The sequence below is a fragment of the Amblyraja radiata genome, chromosome 25 (genome assembly GCF_010909765.2).
Source record: "Amblyraja radiata isolate CabotCenter1 chromosome 25, sAmbRad1.1.pri, whole genome shotgun sequence".
Classification (NCBI taxonomy): domain Eukaryota; kingdom Metazoa; phylum Chordata; class Chondrichthyes; order Rajiformes; family Rajidae; genus Amblyraja; species Amblyraja radiata.
The window spans coordinates 36,910,969-36,927,696 of record NC_045980.1 but is presented as its reverse complement, the minus strand read 5'-3'; the positions used below and the strand labels follow the sequence as shown (position 1 = coordinate 36,927,696).

At 48.5% G+C, this 16,728-nt stretch overlaps 1 protein-coding gene and 1 non-coding gene across 2 annotated transcripts in view; both read right to left on the bottom strand.

The window, feature by feature from the left end:
• ep400 (E1A binding protein p400) overlaps positions 1 to 16,728 on the bottom strand; it is a 121,662-nt gene that overhangs the window by 46,289 nt on the left and 58,645 nt on the right. The window contains exons 22-31 of the mRNA XM_033043077.1: positions 14,816 to 15,076; positions 12,844 to 13,008; positions 11,492 to 11,653; positions 11,307 to 11,401; positions 9,903 to 10,225; positions 8,140 to 8,342; positions 7,418 to 7,587; positions 4,437 to 4,633; positions 3,671 to 3,782; positions 2,416 to 2,559 (exon numbers count right to left, since the gene is read on the bottom strand). Of these exons, the coding sequence (XP_032898968.1) occupies positions 2,416 to 2,559; positions 3,671 to 3,782; positions 4,437 to 4,633; positions 7,418 to 7,587; positions 8,140 to 8,342; positions 9,903 to 10,225; positions 11,307 to 11,401; positions 11,492 to 11,653; positions 12,844 to 13,008; positions 14,816 to 15,076 (1,832 nt within the window). The remainder of the gene's footprint in view (positions 1 to 2,415; positions 2,560 to 3,670; positions 3,783 to 4,436; positions 4,634 to 7,417; positions 7,588 to 8,139; positions 8,343 to 9,902; positions 10,226 to 11,306; positions 11,402 to 11,491; positions 11,654 to 12,843; positions 13,009 to 14,815; positions 15,077 to 16,728) is intronic.
• Positions 6,735 to 6,871, bottom strand: LOC116987706. The gene has a single exon (XR_004415768.1). It is a non-coding gene; the product is annotated as a small nucleolar RNA SNORA49 (small nucleolar RNA).

Here is a 16,728-nt window from a genome sequence, read left to right as displayed (position 1 = left end):
TTAAGAAATTGATTGATACAGTACCTGCCTCAACTACCTCTTCTGGCAGCTCGTTCCACAGACCCACCACCTCTTGATTAGTGCAGGTGTCAGGGGTTATGGGGAGAAGGCAGGAGAATGGGGTTAGGAGGAAGAGATAGATCAGCCATGATTGAATGGCGGAGTAGACTTGATGGGCCGAATGGCCTAATTCTACTCCTATTCCTTATGTCCATATGATCCTCCTCAACAAAAAGTTGCCCCTCAGGATCCTATTAAATCTTTCCCCTCTCATCTAAAACCGACGCTCAGAGTTCAGGCCCAAGGGGCTGAATCACCTTCCATGTTCACTATCAATCTCTTAGTGTGGAACCATTACAATTCATTTTGATCATGGAGCGTCACCGCCACCTGGTGGCCGAACTGTGCCTGGTGATCACCAAAGGGGGATGTGCCTCTTGCTGTCATCTGGCACTTCCCTAATGCCATTGTGCAGCAAAATACTCCCGTGGAACTCCATCAACGACCATTTAACATCGAACACGATCGCCAGCTCATACTTGGGCAAGCATTGGGGAAAGCGTAATGAAAGAGTGAAGTTACAATGGCAGGAACCATGTTCCTGATGTTGGGGGTGTCCAGAACCAGGGGCCACAGTTTAAGAATAAGGAGTAAGCCATTTAGAACGGAGATGAGGGGACACTTTTTCTCACAGAGAGTGGTGAGTCTGTGGAATTCTCTGCCTCAGAGGGCGGTGGAGGCCGGTTCTCTGGATGCTTTCAAGAGAGCTAGATGGGGCTCTTAAAAATAGCGGAGTCAGGGGATATGGGGAGAAGGCAGGAACGGGGTACTGATTGGGGATGATCAGCCACGATCACATTGAATGGCGGTGCTGGCTCGAAGGGCCAAATGGCCTACTCCTGCACCTATTGTCTATTGTCTAATGTGAAGCTTGGAGGCATTTCAAAATATTCGTCTTAGCAATAAAGAAATCCCAGTAGACAAAAGTGCTGGAGAAACTCAGCGGGTGCAGCAGCATCTATGGAGCGAAGGTAGCCTTAGATGCTGCTGCGCCCGCTGAGTTTCTCCAGCACTTTTGTCTACCTTGGATTTTCCAGCATCTGCAGTTCCTTCTTAAACAAGAAATCCGGGTGTTTGGTGATCCTTCATAAAGGCTTTGCGAATGGGGCCAGTGCTCAGACTGCAAGCTGCACAGAGATGATTCCACAGCTGACACTGGCATTTCCTGTTCTCCACTGAGCCTCTGCTCAACCATGTCACAGATGATCACAGCAAAGGCCACTAAACCTCCACAGTCTGAGACAACCAAGGAGCAATCTGGCATAATTTACCTAAACAAAGGGTGCAGTGGTAGATGCCTGCAGCACACTGCCAGGGGTATGATCCAACAGAGCTTGACTTATCCCAGGAGGGAAATCGGGATCAATAAAGTTCTATCCAACTATTGACTATTGACTACTGCAACTCACTTCTCCTTGGCATCAGCTCCACCTACATCAACCGACTCCAACTGGTCCAGAACGCAGCCGCCCGACTCATCACCCACACCAAATCCTGGCATCACATCACTCCAGTCCTCAAAAAACTTCACTGGCTTCCCATCTCCCACCGGATCACCTACAAAATCCTGGTCCTCACCTACAAAGCCCTCCACCATCTGCCCCCCCCCCCCCCCATATCTCACTGACCTCCTCTCCCCCTACCAACCCTCACGGTCCCTCAGATCCACATCAGCCGGTCTCCTCTCCATCCACTAGTCCAACCTCCGCAGTTTTGGGGACAGAGCCTTCTCCAGGGCAGCTCCCAGGCTCTGGAACTCCCTACCCCAACTGATCCGCAATTCCGTGTCCCTCACCATCTTCCAGTCCCGCCTCAAGACCCATTTCTTCACCTCTGCCTATCCTTAGCCCCACGTCCCCGTCCCTTTTCATCTGTGCATTAATTGCCTCATACTGTGTTTTGTATTGAATTCTGTCTTTACTTTGTGTACTAGTCATGTCTCTACTATTTATTTCATTCCCCTTGCATGTTTTTCCTCTACATGCTCAATTTTTGTAAGGTGTCCTTGAGACTCTTGAAAGGCGCCCATAAATAAAATTTATTATTATTATTATTATTATCCTGTCGTATTGCATCGTATCGTTGACACTGAAGATAGACAAGATGCTGGAGTAACTCAGCGGGACAGGCAGCATCTCTGGAGAGAAGGAATAGGCGACGTTTCGGGTCTCGACCCTTCCGGGTCTCGACCCGAAACGTCACCTATTCCTTCGGGGTTGAGACCCCGAAACGTCACCTATTTCCAGACTGTATTCCCAAGTGCGTTCTGATCTCAGGATTGAAAGTTACCCAACATAAAGCAGCATTGTTCAGAGTAAATCACAGTCAGTGACAGGGGGAGGGGGGTTACAGTACCTCCAGGAACGGTTTCGTCTCCTTGGGCGAGATCTGATTTGCCAAGGACGGCACCTGGGACAGCACGACAAACTCCTCTGTCTTGGCCTTCAGGGCAGACTCCCCCAGGAAGGCAGGGATCTCAAACAGGTCCCGCACGGTCTGCTGCAAAACATCAAGCATGTCGTTGGTGCTAACCGTCGAGGGCTCGGTTACGGCTCAGCACGTTAGATACCATTTGTCCTCTCAATTACCAAGATAACTGTGGAATTACCAAGATGCTGTGGAATTCTCTGCCTCAGAGGGCAGTGGAGGCCAGTTCTCTGGATGCTTTCAAGAGAGAGCTAGATAGGGCTCTTAAAGATAGCGGAGTCAGGGAATATGAGGAGAAGGCAGGAACGGGGTACTGATTGGGGATGATCAGCCATGAATGGCGGTGCTAGCTCGAAGGGCTGAATGGCCTACTCCTGCACCTATTGTCTATTGTCTATAACTTGTGGTGTTAATCAGTAGTAACGAAAGCAAACTCAATGCTAGCATTTATTTCGAGGGGGCTTGTATACAAAAACAAGGATGTAACGCTGAGGCTCTATAAGGTGCTGGTCAGGCCGCATTTGGAATATTGTGAGCAGTTTTGGGCCCCATATCTGTGCTGGCTCTGGAGAGGATCCAGAGGAGGTTTACAAGAATGATCCCAGGAATGAGTGGGTTAACCCATTATAAGCGTTTGATCAGTGGATATATCTTAGGCGGAGGTAGATAGATTCTTGATTAGTGCGGGTGTCAGGGGTTATGGGGAGAAGGCAGGAGAATGGGGTTCGGAGGGAGAGATAGATCAGCCACGATTGAATGGTGGAGTGGACTTGATGGGCCAAATGGCCTGATTCTGCTCCTATCACTTATGACCTTATGTTGTATGGGCCTATGCGCACAAAGCTGTACACGTGACAATAAGCTATACTGAAACTGAACTGAAAACTAGAGCTCGGTACAGCTGGCGGAGGGGAACTTATCGCTAATTTTCAGTTCACTTTCAGTGTAGTTTCTTGTCACATGTACCGAGGTGCAGTGAACAGCTTTGGTTGTGTGCCAACCAGTCAGCCAGCACATGTATGACAATCTTGTGATATTATTATCATTATTGGGTGCTTCCTCCAAAGGAATGACACAGACATTTACAAAGTTGATTCCAGTTCTACACACAGCTCTGGAAGTAGTTAAAGCTGACCGTTTATAACATTGTTTTTCTCAAGATACTGGTGCTGAGGTCCAATACCTGTTGCAAGTATGCCGTGCAATAGTTGCTCCCGTGTGAAGCTACATCTCGAATTAAATTCTTAGTTCCGTTCTTGAGAAGCTTCTCCTCGATGGAGTTGCCGATAACCAGTCTAGAGCAGAGGGATAAACAGGAGGATGGTTGGAGGTTGCAACAAGAAAACTCCACCAAGTTTTCACCCATTCCATGGAGGCACAAGGAACTGTAGACGGAGGAGTAACTCAGCGGGTCAGGCAGCATCTGTGGAGAACATGGATAGGTGACGTTTCACAGAGTGCTGGAGTAACTCAGCGGGTCAGGCAGCATCTGTGGAGAGCATGGATAGATGACGTTTCACAGAGTGCTGGAGTAACTCAGCGGGTCAGGCAGCATCTGTGGAGAACATGGATAGGTGACGTTTCACAGAGTGCTGGAGTAACTCAGCGGGTCAGGCAGCATCTGTGGAGAACATGGATAGGTGACGTTTCACAGAGTGCTGGAGTAACTCAGCGGGTCAGGCAGCATCTGTGGAGGACATGGACAGGTGACGTTTCACAGAGTGCTGGAGTAACTCAGCGGGTCAGGCAGCATCTCGGAACGCTTCCACCAAAGGGTTCCGACCTGAAACGTCACCCATCTTTTTTTAGTCAGAGATGCTGCCTGACCCGCTGAGTTACTCCAGCACGTTCTGTACTGAAGCAGCGTCTGCAGTTCTTTGTGCCTACATCTAACCCAATGCAAGCTCCATAAATGGCGAGTGCATTGAATGCTGTTGTTGACACGATACCTGTATATGTGGATATCTTTGCATTTCCCGATTCTGTCGCACCATTCTTGAACTTGCGAGTCCAGCGTGGGGTTGAGGTCACTGTCGTACACAATGACAGTGTCGGCGTCGATCAGATTAACCCCCGCAGCTCCGCCCCGGGTGGACAGGATGGCGCAGAAGATGCGCTTGTCGTTGTTGAAAAGCTTCATCGATGCCTGGGGAGAGAAATGAAACAAAGTTTGGGTATGTGCGCGCACTCACTCACACCGGCGGAGAACGGTGCAAGCCGGTTCGGTATTCTGGTGATGCCAGGTCGAATTTCACATACTCTGCCCACAAGATGCAAGCTTGCTGAGAGAATGGAGTAGCTGGGCTTGTATACTCTGGAGTTTAGGAGGATGAGAGGGGATCTCATTGAAACATATAAGATTGTTAAGGGTTTGGACATGCTAGAGGCAGGAAACATGTTCCCGATGTTGGGGGTGTCCAGAACCAGGGTCCACAGCTTAAGAATAAGGAGTAAGCCATTCAGAACAGAGACGAGGAAACACTTTTTCTCACAGAGAGTGGTGAGTCTGTGGAATTCTCTGCCTCAGGCAGGTTCTCTGGATGCTTTCAAGAGAGAGCTAGATAGGGCTCTTAAAAATAGCGGAGTCAGGGGATATGGGGAGAAGGCAGGAACGGGGTACTGATTGGGGATAATCAGCCATGATCACATTGAATGGCAGTGCTGGCTCGAAGGGCCGAATGGCCTACTCCTGCACCTATTGTTTATTGACTATTTTCCTGTACCTTCAGAAAGCGGATTTCTAGTTTGGAGATACAGCGCGGAAACAGGCCCTTCAGCTCAGGGTCCGCAGCGACCATCGATCCCCTCACACTAACACTATCCTACACACACTAGGGACAATTGACAAATATACCAAGCCAATTAACCTGTAAGCCTGTACGGCTAAATTAACCCACAATCCTGTTTCGTTTGCAGGAGGAAACCGGAGCACCCGGAGAAAACCCACTCGGTCACAGGGTGAAGGTACAAAATGCGTACAGACAGCACCCGTGGTCAGGATGGAACCCGGGTCCCTGGCGTTGTAAGGCAGCAACTCTACCGCTGTGCTGTTGTACATGGAGTGATACAGCATGGATGTGGTGAGTCTGTGGAATTCTCTGCCTCAGCTGATGGTGGAGGCCGGTTCTCTGAATGCCTTCAAGAGAGAGCTAGATAGGGCTCTTAAAAATAATGGAGTCAGGGGATATGGGGAGAAGGCAGGAACAGGGTACTGATTGGGGATGATCAGCCACGATCACATTGAATGGCGGTTCTGGCTCGATGGGCCGAATGGCCTACTCCTGCACCTATTGTCTATTTTCTATGGAGGCTTGCCTGGGCCGACCAAGATGACCCAGCTACACTAGTCCAACTTATTCGTGTTTGGTCCATATACACCTGAACCTTTCCTGTCCAGGTGACTAATAAATACTTTTACCTTGTCATGTAAATAATAGCCAATAATTCAGAAAAACCTTGATGTATAAGATTACAACACATAAAACAAGTTGTGATCAATATTTTGATGTTTTGTCCCAGAAAAAGAGGAACTTGTGCACATACACTGCTTCTTGGGACTTTATTCTTTTCGGTTCAAGTTGTCTGTTGTTTTGAGCAGATACACTACGACTCTGGGTCAAAGTTTCTGTGAGGAAAATAATCTAGCCCTGGTCATCAGTGAAGTAGTTGAGTCTGTACAACAATCCCACAACTTCAGTGGTCATCAGGAATAGCACACAAATGATCATGGTTACTGAACGAAACATCATAAATGACCACAATATCATTTAACTCTCAACCCCTGAGGAAACTGTCAAGCATTGTAATCAAGAGATGTGTAATAACCCTGTGGTGATTTTCTGCCATTCAATACAAGACTGCCAGGGCAGTCACGGTGGCGCAGCGGTAGAGTTGCTGCCTGACAGCGAATACAGAGCCGGAGACACGGGTTCCATCCCGACTACGGGTGCTGTTTGATCGGAGTTCGCACGTTCTCCCCGTGGCCTGCGTGGGTTTTCTCTGAGATCTTTGGTTTCCTCCCACATTCCAAAGACGTGCAGGTTTGTAGGTTAATTGGCTTGGTAAATGTGAAAATCATCCCTAGAGTGTGTAGGATAGTGTTAGTGTGCGGGGATCGCGGGTCGGCACAGACCCGGCGGGCCGAAGGGCCTGTTTCCATGCTGTATCGCTAAACTAAAATAATACAACTTGCAAACATATCAAAGGCTTGGCCTCGCAAGTGGCATGGTGAGGTCTATTGAGATAAATCAGTCAGACCATTCAATAGGCCCCAGAGAGTATCGCAATAAACTCAGCTGGGGAGGGAAGGAATCTAGTTCATCTACTCCAGAAAATGACAGTACACAATGCTTGTTTCACTGTGCCTGCAGTAAGACTGGGGAACATTACTCCAACAACAACTACTGCTAAATTACAACGTCACACCACAAGCAACTAACTGTAAACTAACAGAGCCACCGCTTCCTTGTACAGTATAGGCTTGTAAACACATCCAGGGGTTGAGAGTAAACAATTCATTGTTCCTTTGTGCAATGCATATAAAAATACAAGCTAAAGTCTGAAGAAGGGTCTTGAACCCGAAACGTTGCCTATTTCCTTCACTCCATAGATGCTGCCGCACCCGCTGAGTTTCTCCAGCATTTTTGTCTACCTTTGATTTTCCAGCATCTGCAGTTCCTTCTTAAAGAGCTAAAATAATTTGATCTTTTGTACAGAATATGCTAAATTAATTTGTGCAAGAAGGAACTGCAGATGCCGATTTAAACCGAAGATTGACACAAAAAACTGGAGTAACTCAGCGGGACAGGCGGCATCTCTGGTGAGAAGGAATAGGTGACGTTTCGGATCGAGACCCTTCTTCAGACAATTTGATCTTTTGTACAGTATATGTAAACATGAGCTAAAAGAAGAGTTCCTTTGGAAGGCATACCTGTCGTTGGGCAAGGTGAACATTTCCATCGACTCTCACAAAAGGAAGTCTGTGGTGGTCGAGGAAACTCTCCAAGATGTCCAGCATTTGAACCATCTGTGTGAAGATCAATACTCGCCGCCTTTCCGATTTTAATTTATGAAGCAGAACAGCCAGTGCTTCCAATTTCCCTGGGTAAAGAATCATTGGAATTAAATTAAACCCAGCAACTGTGCTCGATGCAATATCAAACGTTTCCCAATTAAACAAGGAGGTGGAATACAATCTTTCTCTGGCTCAACCCAATAGAGACCGGGCACAATGTCACAGACGATTGTCCACAGCATCAATACTGTGAATGTGGCACGGTGGCGCAGCTGTAGAGTTGCTGCCGTACAGCGCCAGAGATCCTGGTTGGATCCGGGCTATAGGTGCTGTCTATGTGGAGTTAATACGTTCTGCATGTGACGGGCGGGTTTTCTCCGGGTGCTTCGGTTTCCCTCCCACATTTCAAAGATTCGCATGTTTGTAGGTTAAGTGGCTTTGGTAAAAATAGTAAAAATATCCCTAGTGTGCAGGATAATGTTAGCGTATGGTATAATCGCTGGTCGGCACGGACTCGATGGGCCAAAGGGCCTGTTCCCACGCTGTATCCAAGTGTAAATCTGCTGGTGAAATACAATAGGGACAGTCCCGTCTCTGCACGGCATGCCACATGCAACAAATACATCTCATTTACTGACCTGAGTCAAACTGTACAAGCCTGGGGTCAGTTAACTGCAGCATTGCTGTAGATGTGATGCGTTGTAGCTGCTGGAAGTACGGAGCCAGCTCCCTCTTCAGATTGGACTTGAACAGCCGGGTGCGGTGTGTGTGCGCAGGTGGCGGGTTAAAGGTGTACAGAGTTGGTGGAGGAGCCACGACAGGTGGAACAACACAGTGGAACCTGCAGCCAAGATGTAATGAAAGCTTCAGTGGACAGAGCAGAGCACATCATCACCCTAATGGGGTTGCAAAGCAAACTTCACTCCACTGTCGGGGGAAAGGGCGGCACGGTGTCGCAGTGCTAGTGAATGCAGCGCCGGAGACCCGGGTTCCATCCCGACTACGGGCGCTGTCTGTACGGAGTTTGTACCTTCTCCACGTGACCTGCGTGGGTTTTCTCCCAGATCTTTGGTTTCCTCCCACATTCCAAAGACGTGTGGGAGGTTTGTAGAACTTGTAAAAATTGTCCCTAGTGTGTGTGTGTGTGGAGGATAGTGTTAATGTGCGGGGATCGCTGGTCGGCACAGACCCGGTAGGCCGAAGGGCCTGTTTCCACGCTGTATCTCTACACTAAACTAATAAAGACATGTGGATCAATCAGCGTATTATGAAACAGTGATACTCAAGACTGAACATTTAGCCCAGTGAAGTTATGCTTCAGTGCCCCAAGCAAAGTTTATTCACAAATATAGTGTAGAAGTCAGCAATAAAAATGGCACCTTCCGGCACTTGTTCTAGGCACTCTCTACTTGCCAAGGTGTTCACGTTTACACCGGATATACGGCAGGTATGATACTAATGGCAGGATGCTGCTCCAGGGCAGTGAGGTGTTAGATACGCTCTCCTTCCTTTGACTCATTCAATCCACATCCTGACATCCTCTCCAATAGAGATAAGATGCCAACTTCCAACCTCACCCTCACCCACGCACAGTGCCTACTTGGCTTTAGATCACAAGCATTTCACATGTAGAGAGATGCCCCAAAGTGAAAATAATCTTGAAATCCAAGTTGCTGACAGCCTCGTATATTGGAGGATTTCCTCTCATACATATAGTTTGATGCAAAGACTCTGCTGTAAAGCCGAACACCAATCATCGATGTTCATTGCAAGTAGGAGCAGAGTTCGGCCATTCGGCCCGTCGAGTCTGCACTGTAATTCGATCATGGTTGATCTATTTTCCCCTCTCAACCCCATTCCCCTGCCCTCTCCCCGGAAACCTTTGACGCCCTTACTAATCAAGAACCAGTCAATTGTCTCTGTGGAGACACAAAATGCTGGAGTAACTCAGCGGGACAGGCAGCATCTCTGGACAGAAGGAATGGGCAGTGACCCTTCTTCAGACTGATGTCAGGGGAGGGGGCGGGACAGAGATCGAATGTAGTCGGAGACAGTAAGATTGGTGGGAGAACTGGGAAGGGGATGGAGAGAGAGGGAAAGCAAGGGCTAACTGAAGTTAGAGAAGTCAATGTTCATACCACTGGGGTGTAAACTGCCCAAGCGGAATATGAGGTGCTGTTCCTCCAATTTGCGCTGGGCCTCACTCTGACAATGGAGGAGGCCCAGGACGAAAAGGTCAGTGTGGGAATGGGAGGGGGAGTTGAAGTGTTGAGCAACCGGGAGATCAGGTAGGTTTAGGAGCGGAGGTGTTCAGCGAAACGATGGCCGAACACCCGGAGCAGCGAATTGTCTCGGCGTTATGTGATGTGATGTGATGTGATGTGATGTGACGTGCGCTCACCTTTTGATAAGGTCCTGCATACTGTCTTGCCTCTGGTCCCGCGACACGATTGCCCGTGACAGCGCGCGAGTGTATTTCCACGATGTCTCAGCATCAAGGAAGCCACCGGCTGACTGATGGAAATTGCAGCAATTCACGTAGCCGGAGGAAAGCCAGGAGTTTACGGCCGGTTTGGGCTTGCTTAGTTTATATTCACCAATCAAAAAACACACTCCCAGCAGCTCTGTGCCGTACACCGGCACCACGGAGCAACGACGCTCATTTATGGAAAATATTCTGTCCAAACGATCCTTCGTCAGCCTTTTCTTTTCTTCTAAAGAATCCTAAAAATAAAAATAACACGAATCTTAACTGTGACTGGAAATAAAAAGCATCGAACTGGTGTAATTAAAGAGCCAATGGGTTGACTTGACGCTTTTCTCTTGACTTGACGTTTCTCTTGCCGTTGTTGGTTTTAGACAATAGGTGCAGGAGTAGGCCATTCAGCCCGTCGAGCCAGCACTGCCATTCAATGTGATCATGGCTGATCATCGACAATCAGTACCCCAGTTCCTGCCTTCTCCCCACTTGACTCCGCGATTTTTAAGAGCTCTATCTAACTCTCTCGTGAAAGCATCCAGAGAATCAGCCTCCACTGCCTTCTAAGGCAGAGAATTCCACAGATTCACAACTCTCTGGGTGAAAAGGTTGTTCCTCATCTCCATTCTAAATGGCTTACCCCCTATTCTTAAACTGTGGCCCCTGGTTCTGGACTCCCCCAACATCGGGAACATGTTTCCTCTCTCGAGCGTGTCCAATCCCTTAATTATCTTATATGTTTCAATAAGATCCTCTCTCATCCTTTTAAATTCAAGTGAATACAAGCCCAGTCGCTCCATTCTTTCAACATATGACAGTCCCGCCATCCTGTGAATTAACCTGGTGAACCTACGCTGCACTACCTCAATAGCAAGAATGTCCTTCCTCAAATTTGTAGCACAAAACTGCACAGAATACTCCAAGTGTGGTCTCACCAGGCCCCTGTACAACTGCAGAAGGACCTCTTTGCTCCTATACTCAACTCCTCTTGTTATGAAGTCCAACATGCCATAGATAAAATATAAACAAGGAAAGTCAGGCTGGTCGGAGAACCAGGATGGGGTGTAGAGGGGGAAAGCAAGGGCTACTTGAAGTTAGAGAAGTCGATGTTCATACCGTTGGGGTGTAAACTGCCCAAGCCAAATATGAGGTGCTGTTCCTCCAATTTGGGCTGGGCCTCACTCTGACAATGGAGGAAGTCCTGGACAGAAAGGTCAGTGTGGGAATGGGAGGGGGAGTTAGTGTTGAGCAACCGGGAGATCAGGTGGGTTTAGGAGGTGTTGAGCTAAACGATCGCCAACACCTGCGCTGCTGCAACTTGTTTACCTGTGCGGCAGAACCCAGCGAGGAAATTGGCCTGAGGATCGCTCCGTGTTCACCAGATATCGAGCTACCAACCGTCCTGGTCGTGAGAAAAGATGCTGGGGGAAAAACGGACAAGAGATGGCTGACCTGCGGCGGGCGTAAAGGCTTAAACGGAGCGCGTGGATCGCGGCCTCACCGCTGTTTACCTTGCGTTGAAGTAGGGGTGGGGAGGGACGTGGATGCTACTCCCTGCTGGTTTCCCAACGTGTTGTGCACGCCGCTGCCTTGCGATGGTGCCTGCATCAGAGACTGATTCTGGTGACGCATTATCTGTTGCCCCGGTGCCGACACGATCTGGAGAACATTACCTGTGGGCGAGCAAAATTAAATGATTCTCTCTCTCATCCATCCGTCCATCCAATGCAGGGTTTATTACAATCAGCATGTTCCTGCAAGTCCCTGCCCGAAGCAGCCTACGCCTTTCCCAAAAGCAGAATTTAATCATTCTCCCCCTAAATATGGTTAATATTAACGGGATCAGAAAGGACAAATTGCTCTTGGAACAGAGGCCAATAAATAAGGAGCATTAATCTAAAGTAATTGATAAAAGTACGAGCACAGGAACAGGCCCTTCAGCCCACAATGTCTGTGCTGAACATGATGCCGTTAAACTCATCTCCTCTGCAGTTAGACACAAACGTCACCTATCCCTTCGGGGTCTCGACCCGAAACGTCACCTATTCCTTCGCTCCATAGATGCTGCCTCACCCGCTGAGTTTCTCCAGCATTTTTTTCTACCTATCAACTAAACTGAAATCTCAAATCAAATGTGGTGGATTACTGATATCACCACGCTTTGGGATCTTGCCTGGCAGCCACTGAGCAAGTACTGAAGGGGGTAAATGTGTCTATCTGCCCAGTTGCTGACAATTGAATGCCACCCACTGCCTCTTGCATCTCCGGGTAACTTCATGCTAATACTACTAACTAGATGCCCACCCACAAAATGTCTGTGTGTGTGTGTCAGACCACCACTTACTAAAACCCCTGTCCCACGGTACGAGTTCATTCCAAGAGCTCTCCCGCGTTTGCCCTGATTCGAACTCGGAGATTTACGGTAATGGCCACTCGTCGGTACTTGGGGCTCTCGTGGACATTTTTCAACATATTGAAAAATCTTCACGAGTCTTCCCATGCTTACCTGCTGTTAGCGAGTCTTCCCGAGTGCCTGCCGTTAGCGCTAAGAGACGTCCCCGAGCTCCGACGTACCCGCTACGTTCATTCTCCGTGCTTACCACGAGTTTGATTTTTTTTAAACTCGGGAGAGCACTTGGAATGAACTCGCACCGTGGGACAGGGCTTTAACCACAGCTTGCAACCAGAGTCTCATTTGGACATGCCCCAGTGAGAATTCCCATAATGCAGACATTTTCAATGTTAGTATTTACGTGAAAGCGTGGTGGAAGAGGGATAACGTCGTGTATAAGAAACGCACACATATACAAGAAATATATACATCTTAAAATAGTGTGAACTAGTTTCCGGATGCCGGGCGTACCTTGTAACTGAAGATGCTGGCCCGCGGTGAGCTGACGCAGCTGACTGCTGGACAAGGTGAACTTGTTGCCTTGGAAGTGCAAGGTGACGGGCTGACTGGTCTGGGTGCCACGACCTTGCCCACCCGCGATGGAGGCAAGCTGGGCAATGCTGACCACCTCTCCGCCTGCAAGGAAGGAGAGCGGCACGCGCGCCGTTAAAACGGTTGCAGTCAAACACCCCCTGGCTCAGTGATTAGTACGTCTGCCATCAAGCTCTACTCATGCAAGGTCATCTACAGTGCTCAAACAAGGTGTCAAAGAAGTTGATGCAGGAAGAGCCAAGTGAAGTTGGAAGAGCAGACTGGGAAAGTGGCAACTGGTTATGCAGCCAATGCCAAGAGTTAGCAAACAGGTACCCTGATCCTTCACAGATATTATCCACTAATTACAAGAGAAAGCTCAATGAAGGAGCAAATGCTTCAGTCCCTGCCTCTTACTTGTTCATTATGTCTGCAAATTTAAAAATGTGTCCTTGTGCACAATAATGTGACCTATGCTCAGTCAGAGGTGGAGTTAGACTTGTATATAATAACATTTCATTTTATTCCTCTGCCCTCTGGGAATCCGTCATCTCTTTTAGGCAGAGCCCAAATCTACTTTTATTTTCTTCCTCACATTAAAAATGAACCTCAAAATAATAAGAAGAGTTGACTTGGGCATGAGCACCTGGGGTTCCACTAGGCAAGCCAGCCAAATGCTGCAGGTTTCCTTCATGCCGAGGAGATGATTTCTACGCACAACGTTTAATGGCAATGAAGGGACTTTTCAAAGTTACTGGTGGTGCAAGCTATCCAGGGGCAATGTCCATCCAGTATGTTGCATTCAGCTGCCTGTAAAACCTTAAATGACACCCAGTTTCTGTCCAGCGCTATGAAAGTGGTGCGATTTCCCACTGCCTTTCCAAGAGAGCTCAGAAATTAGAAATGCAGAATGAGTCAGGAGTCTGTGTGTACGTTTAATGAACCTCCTCCCAGCTGTCCCAAAGACACGCGAGTGTGAGTCTCGGTCCCAGGCATGTCCACTGCTAACTGCTTCAGCAGTCGCATCTTCTGCACGTTGACTGCACCAGGATGAATGTAGAGCATCCCTCCCATAGATGGTCACATTATTTGTCCTGACATGGGAGACCTCTTCCTTGAGGTTTGCATGGAGTCTGAGTAACCACCTACCTCCTCTGCCAGCTTGCACAGCTGAGCTAGGGACGGCCTGTAGTGGCCAATCAATGCACCAAGCTGCAGGCTGGCAGCATGTAGGAGGGGACCCTAGTTCACACTAGTTCTACGATATCCCCCTTTCTTATCCGCTCCCTACACACTAGGGGCCAATTAACGTTCGTCTTTGGGATGTGGCAGCACCCTGAGGAAACAGGGAGAACGTGCAAACTCCACACACACAGAGGTTAGGATTGAACCCGGTTCTGTGGCGCTGAGAGGCAGCGGTTCTACCAGCTGTGCCACACTGAGGAGAGGATTGGGTGGAACCATTATTGCAGGCAACACTTTGTGTGTACAGAATAGAAGCCCTCTAGCTTTTGTCAACCCCAAACGTAATTCAAGACAGAACCACTACGGATTTTGTTGTTTTTCTTTTAAACATGTCAAGCATCTTTTGCAAAGGCAGTGTGTTATCTACAGGATCAATATATCACCAGGTCTGTGCTCAGTATCAGAAAGACATGCTAGAAGACTACGTACATACAAAAGTGAAGCAGAGGACAGCTTTTGGTTCAATGGCCAGCAACCATGGCTAACCAGAGCTGGTCTAAAGAAAATGTCAGCAGATGGATTAGTCCTTTACCCAAAAGAGATTTGTGGAAACAGTGCAGCAAGAGAGAAGGCCGCATGTGAGGGCCAGACCCTACCAGCAAGAAATGAGAGAATCATGCAACAGTAAGAAGTGGGAGAAGTAGGCAATATTTGTCAGGCCACTTACTAGGCAATCGTGCCTGGGCCTGGGAGGAGAGCACCAGCCTCTGATGCAGTACATTGGTTGTCGGGGCGGTATGAACGGAGGTGACCTGTTGCTGTGCCTGGCCAGAGTGCAAGGCCTGGGGAGCGGCCTGTCCCTGCTGGGCAGAGCTGACCAGGGCTGGAGTGGCCGTGCTGACCGCCTGCTGCTGTCCTGGTGCACTGGCAGAAGTCGGGGCCATCTGTAACGTGGAGGCTGCTGCAAACGACAAGTGCTTGGTTTGTGCTGGCCAACATAGGAGAGACTTGCATCAGAATCACATTCACATTTCATTCGTCACTAACTCACCGTGCCTCCGGTAAAAGCACCAGGCCATGAGCGACATCAAGCGACAAAGCACCCGTCCAGATACTAGAGATAGCCAGCCATTGCTCCAAAGACGGACACGGAATGCTGGAGTAACTCAGCGGGACCGGCAGCATCCCTGGAGATAAGGAAAGGGTACACAAAAATGCTGGAGAAACTCAGCGGGTGCAGCAGCATCTATGGAGCGAAGGAAATAGGCAACGTTTCGGCCCGAAACCCTTCGGGTTTCGACCCGAAACATTGTCTATTTCCTTTGGGTTTCGGCCCGAAACGTTGCCTATTTCCTTCGCTCCATAGATGCTGCTGCACCCGCTGAGTTTCTCCAGCATTTTTGTGTACCTTCGATTTTCCAGCATCTGCAGTTCCTTCTTGAACGAGAAGGAAAGGGTGACGTTTTCGGTCGACACCCTTCATCAGTCTCGACCCGAAACATCACCCATTCCTTCTCTCCAGGGATGCTGCCTGTCCCGCTGAGTTACTCCAGCATTTTGTATCTGTCTTCGGTGTAAACCGGCATCTGCAGTTCCTTCTCCAAGCAGATATAATTCATAAGTGCACGCAATATCTGCGTCCATCGCTTCTGAGATATTTTGTGTGAACGCATCACATCGCAGCTGGTTTACATATTCTGTCGTGCTGCAGCAAGCAAGAATTTCATTGTCCTATCTATCTATCTATCGAGGACACATGACAATAAACTCTCTTGACTTGACTTGACTCACAAGCTTGTGGACTCACATCACAGGTTGCACTGTAGTGTTGAGGGGGTGATGCATTGTTGGGAGGGAGCAATGTCTGAATGGGCTGCCCTCTCAGGTCAATGTGGACAAAAATACTTCATTGGCTGCGTGGCCCGTTTGAACATGCGAAGAGAGCTGACAAGTTCTTTAATTCACTGCAAATACAGCGAGCAGCTGAAGAAAACTCCTGAAGTGTGTGCGTGAGACTGGTTGCAGCGTTGCATGGAGGCAAGGCTGGAGACTCCCAGCTTGGGATGACAGAGCTCACACTGAACAATACATACAACTAACCAATCCATTCATTCTGTGCATTAGCAGTGAAACAAATAGAATAGAATGCCATTTTATTGTCACTATACACATGTACAATGAGATTAAAAGCAGCTCGTACTCAGTGGTGACTTGTAATTAGTTCAAAGGGGGGGGGGGGGTAAGGTGCACAGCTCTGCGGCGCTATATACATATCTATAAAAAGACAATGGATGAATAGAGTGAATAAATAGGATTCCTATATACAGTATGGGTTATTGCACATATTAAAAAATTACAGTTACAGTACAAATTACAGTAGGTGGATAGATGGAAGTCCGGGGGTTAGGCTGTGAAGTCAGTGCATGTGTGAGTTCAGGGAGGTTATGGCTTTTGGAAAGCAACTGTTCTTGAGTCTATTTGTCCTTGTTCTGATGCACCTATAGCGCCTCCCTGAGGGCAGCAGGTCGAACAGGCCAAATGCAGGATGGGAGCTGTCCTTGATGATGTTCTTCGCCCTGCTGAGGCAGCGGGAGGTGTAAATGTCCATCAGGGAGGGGAGAGGGCAGCCAATGATCTTCT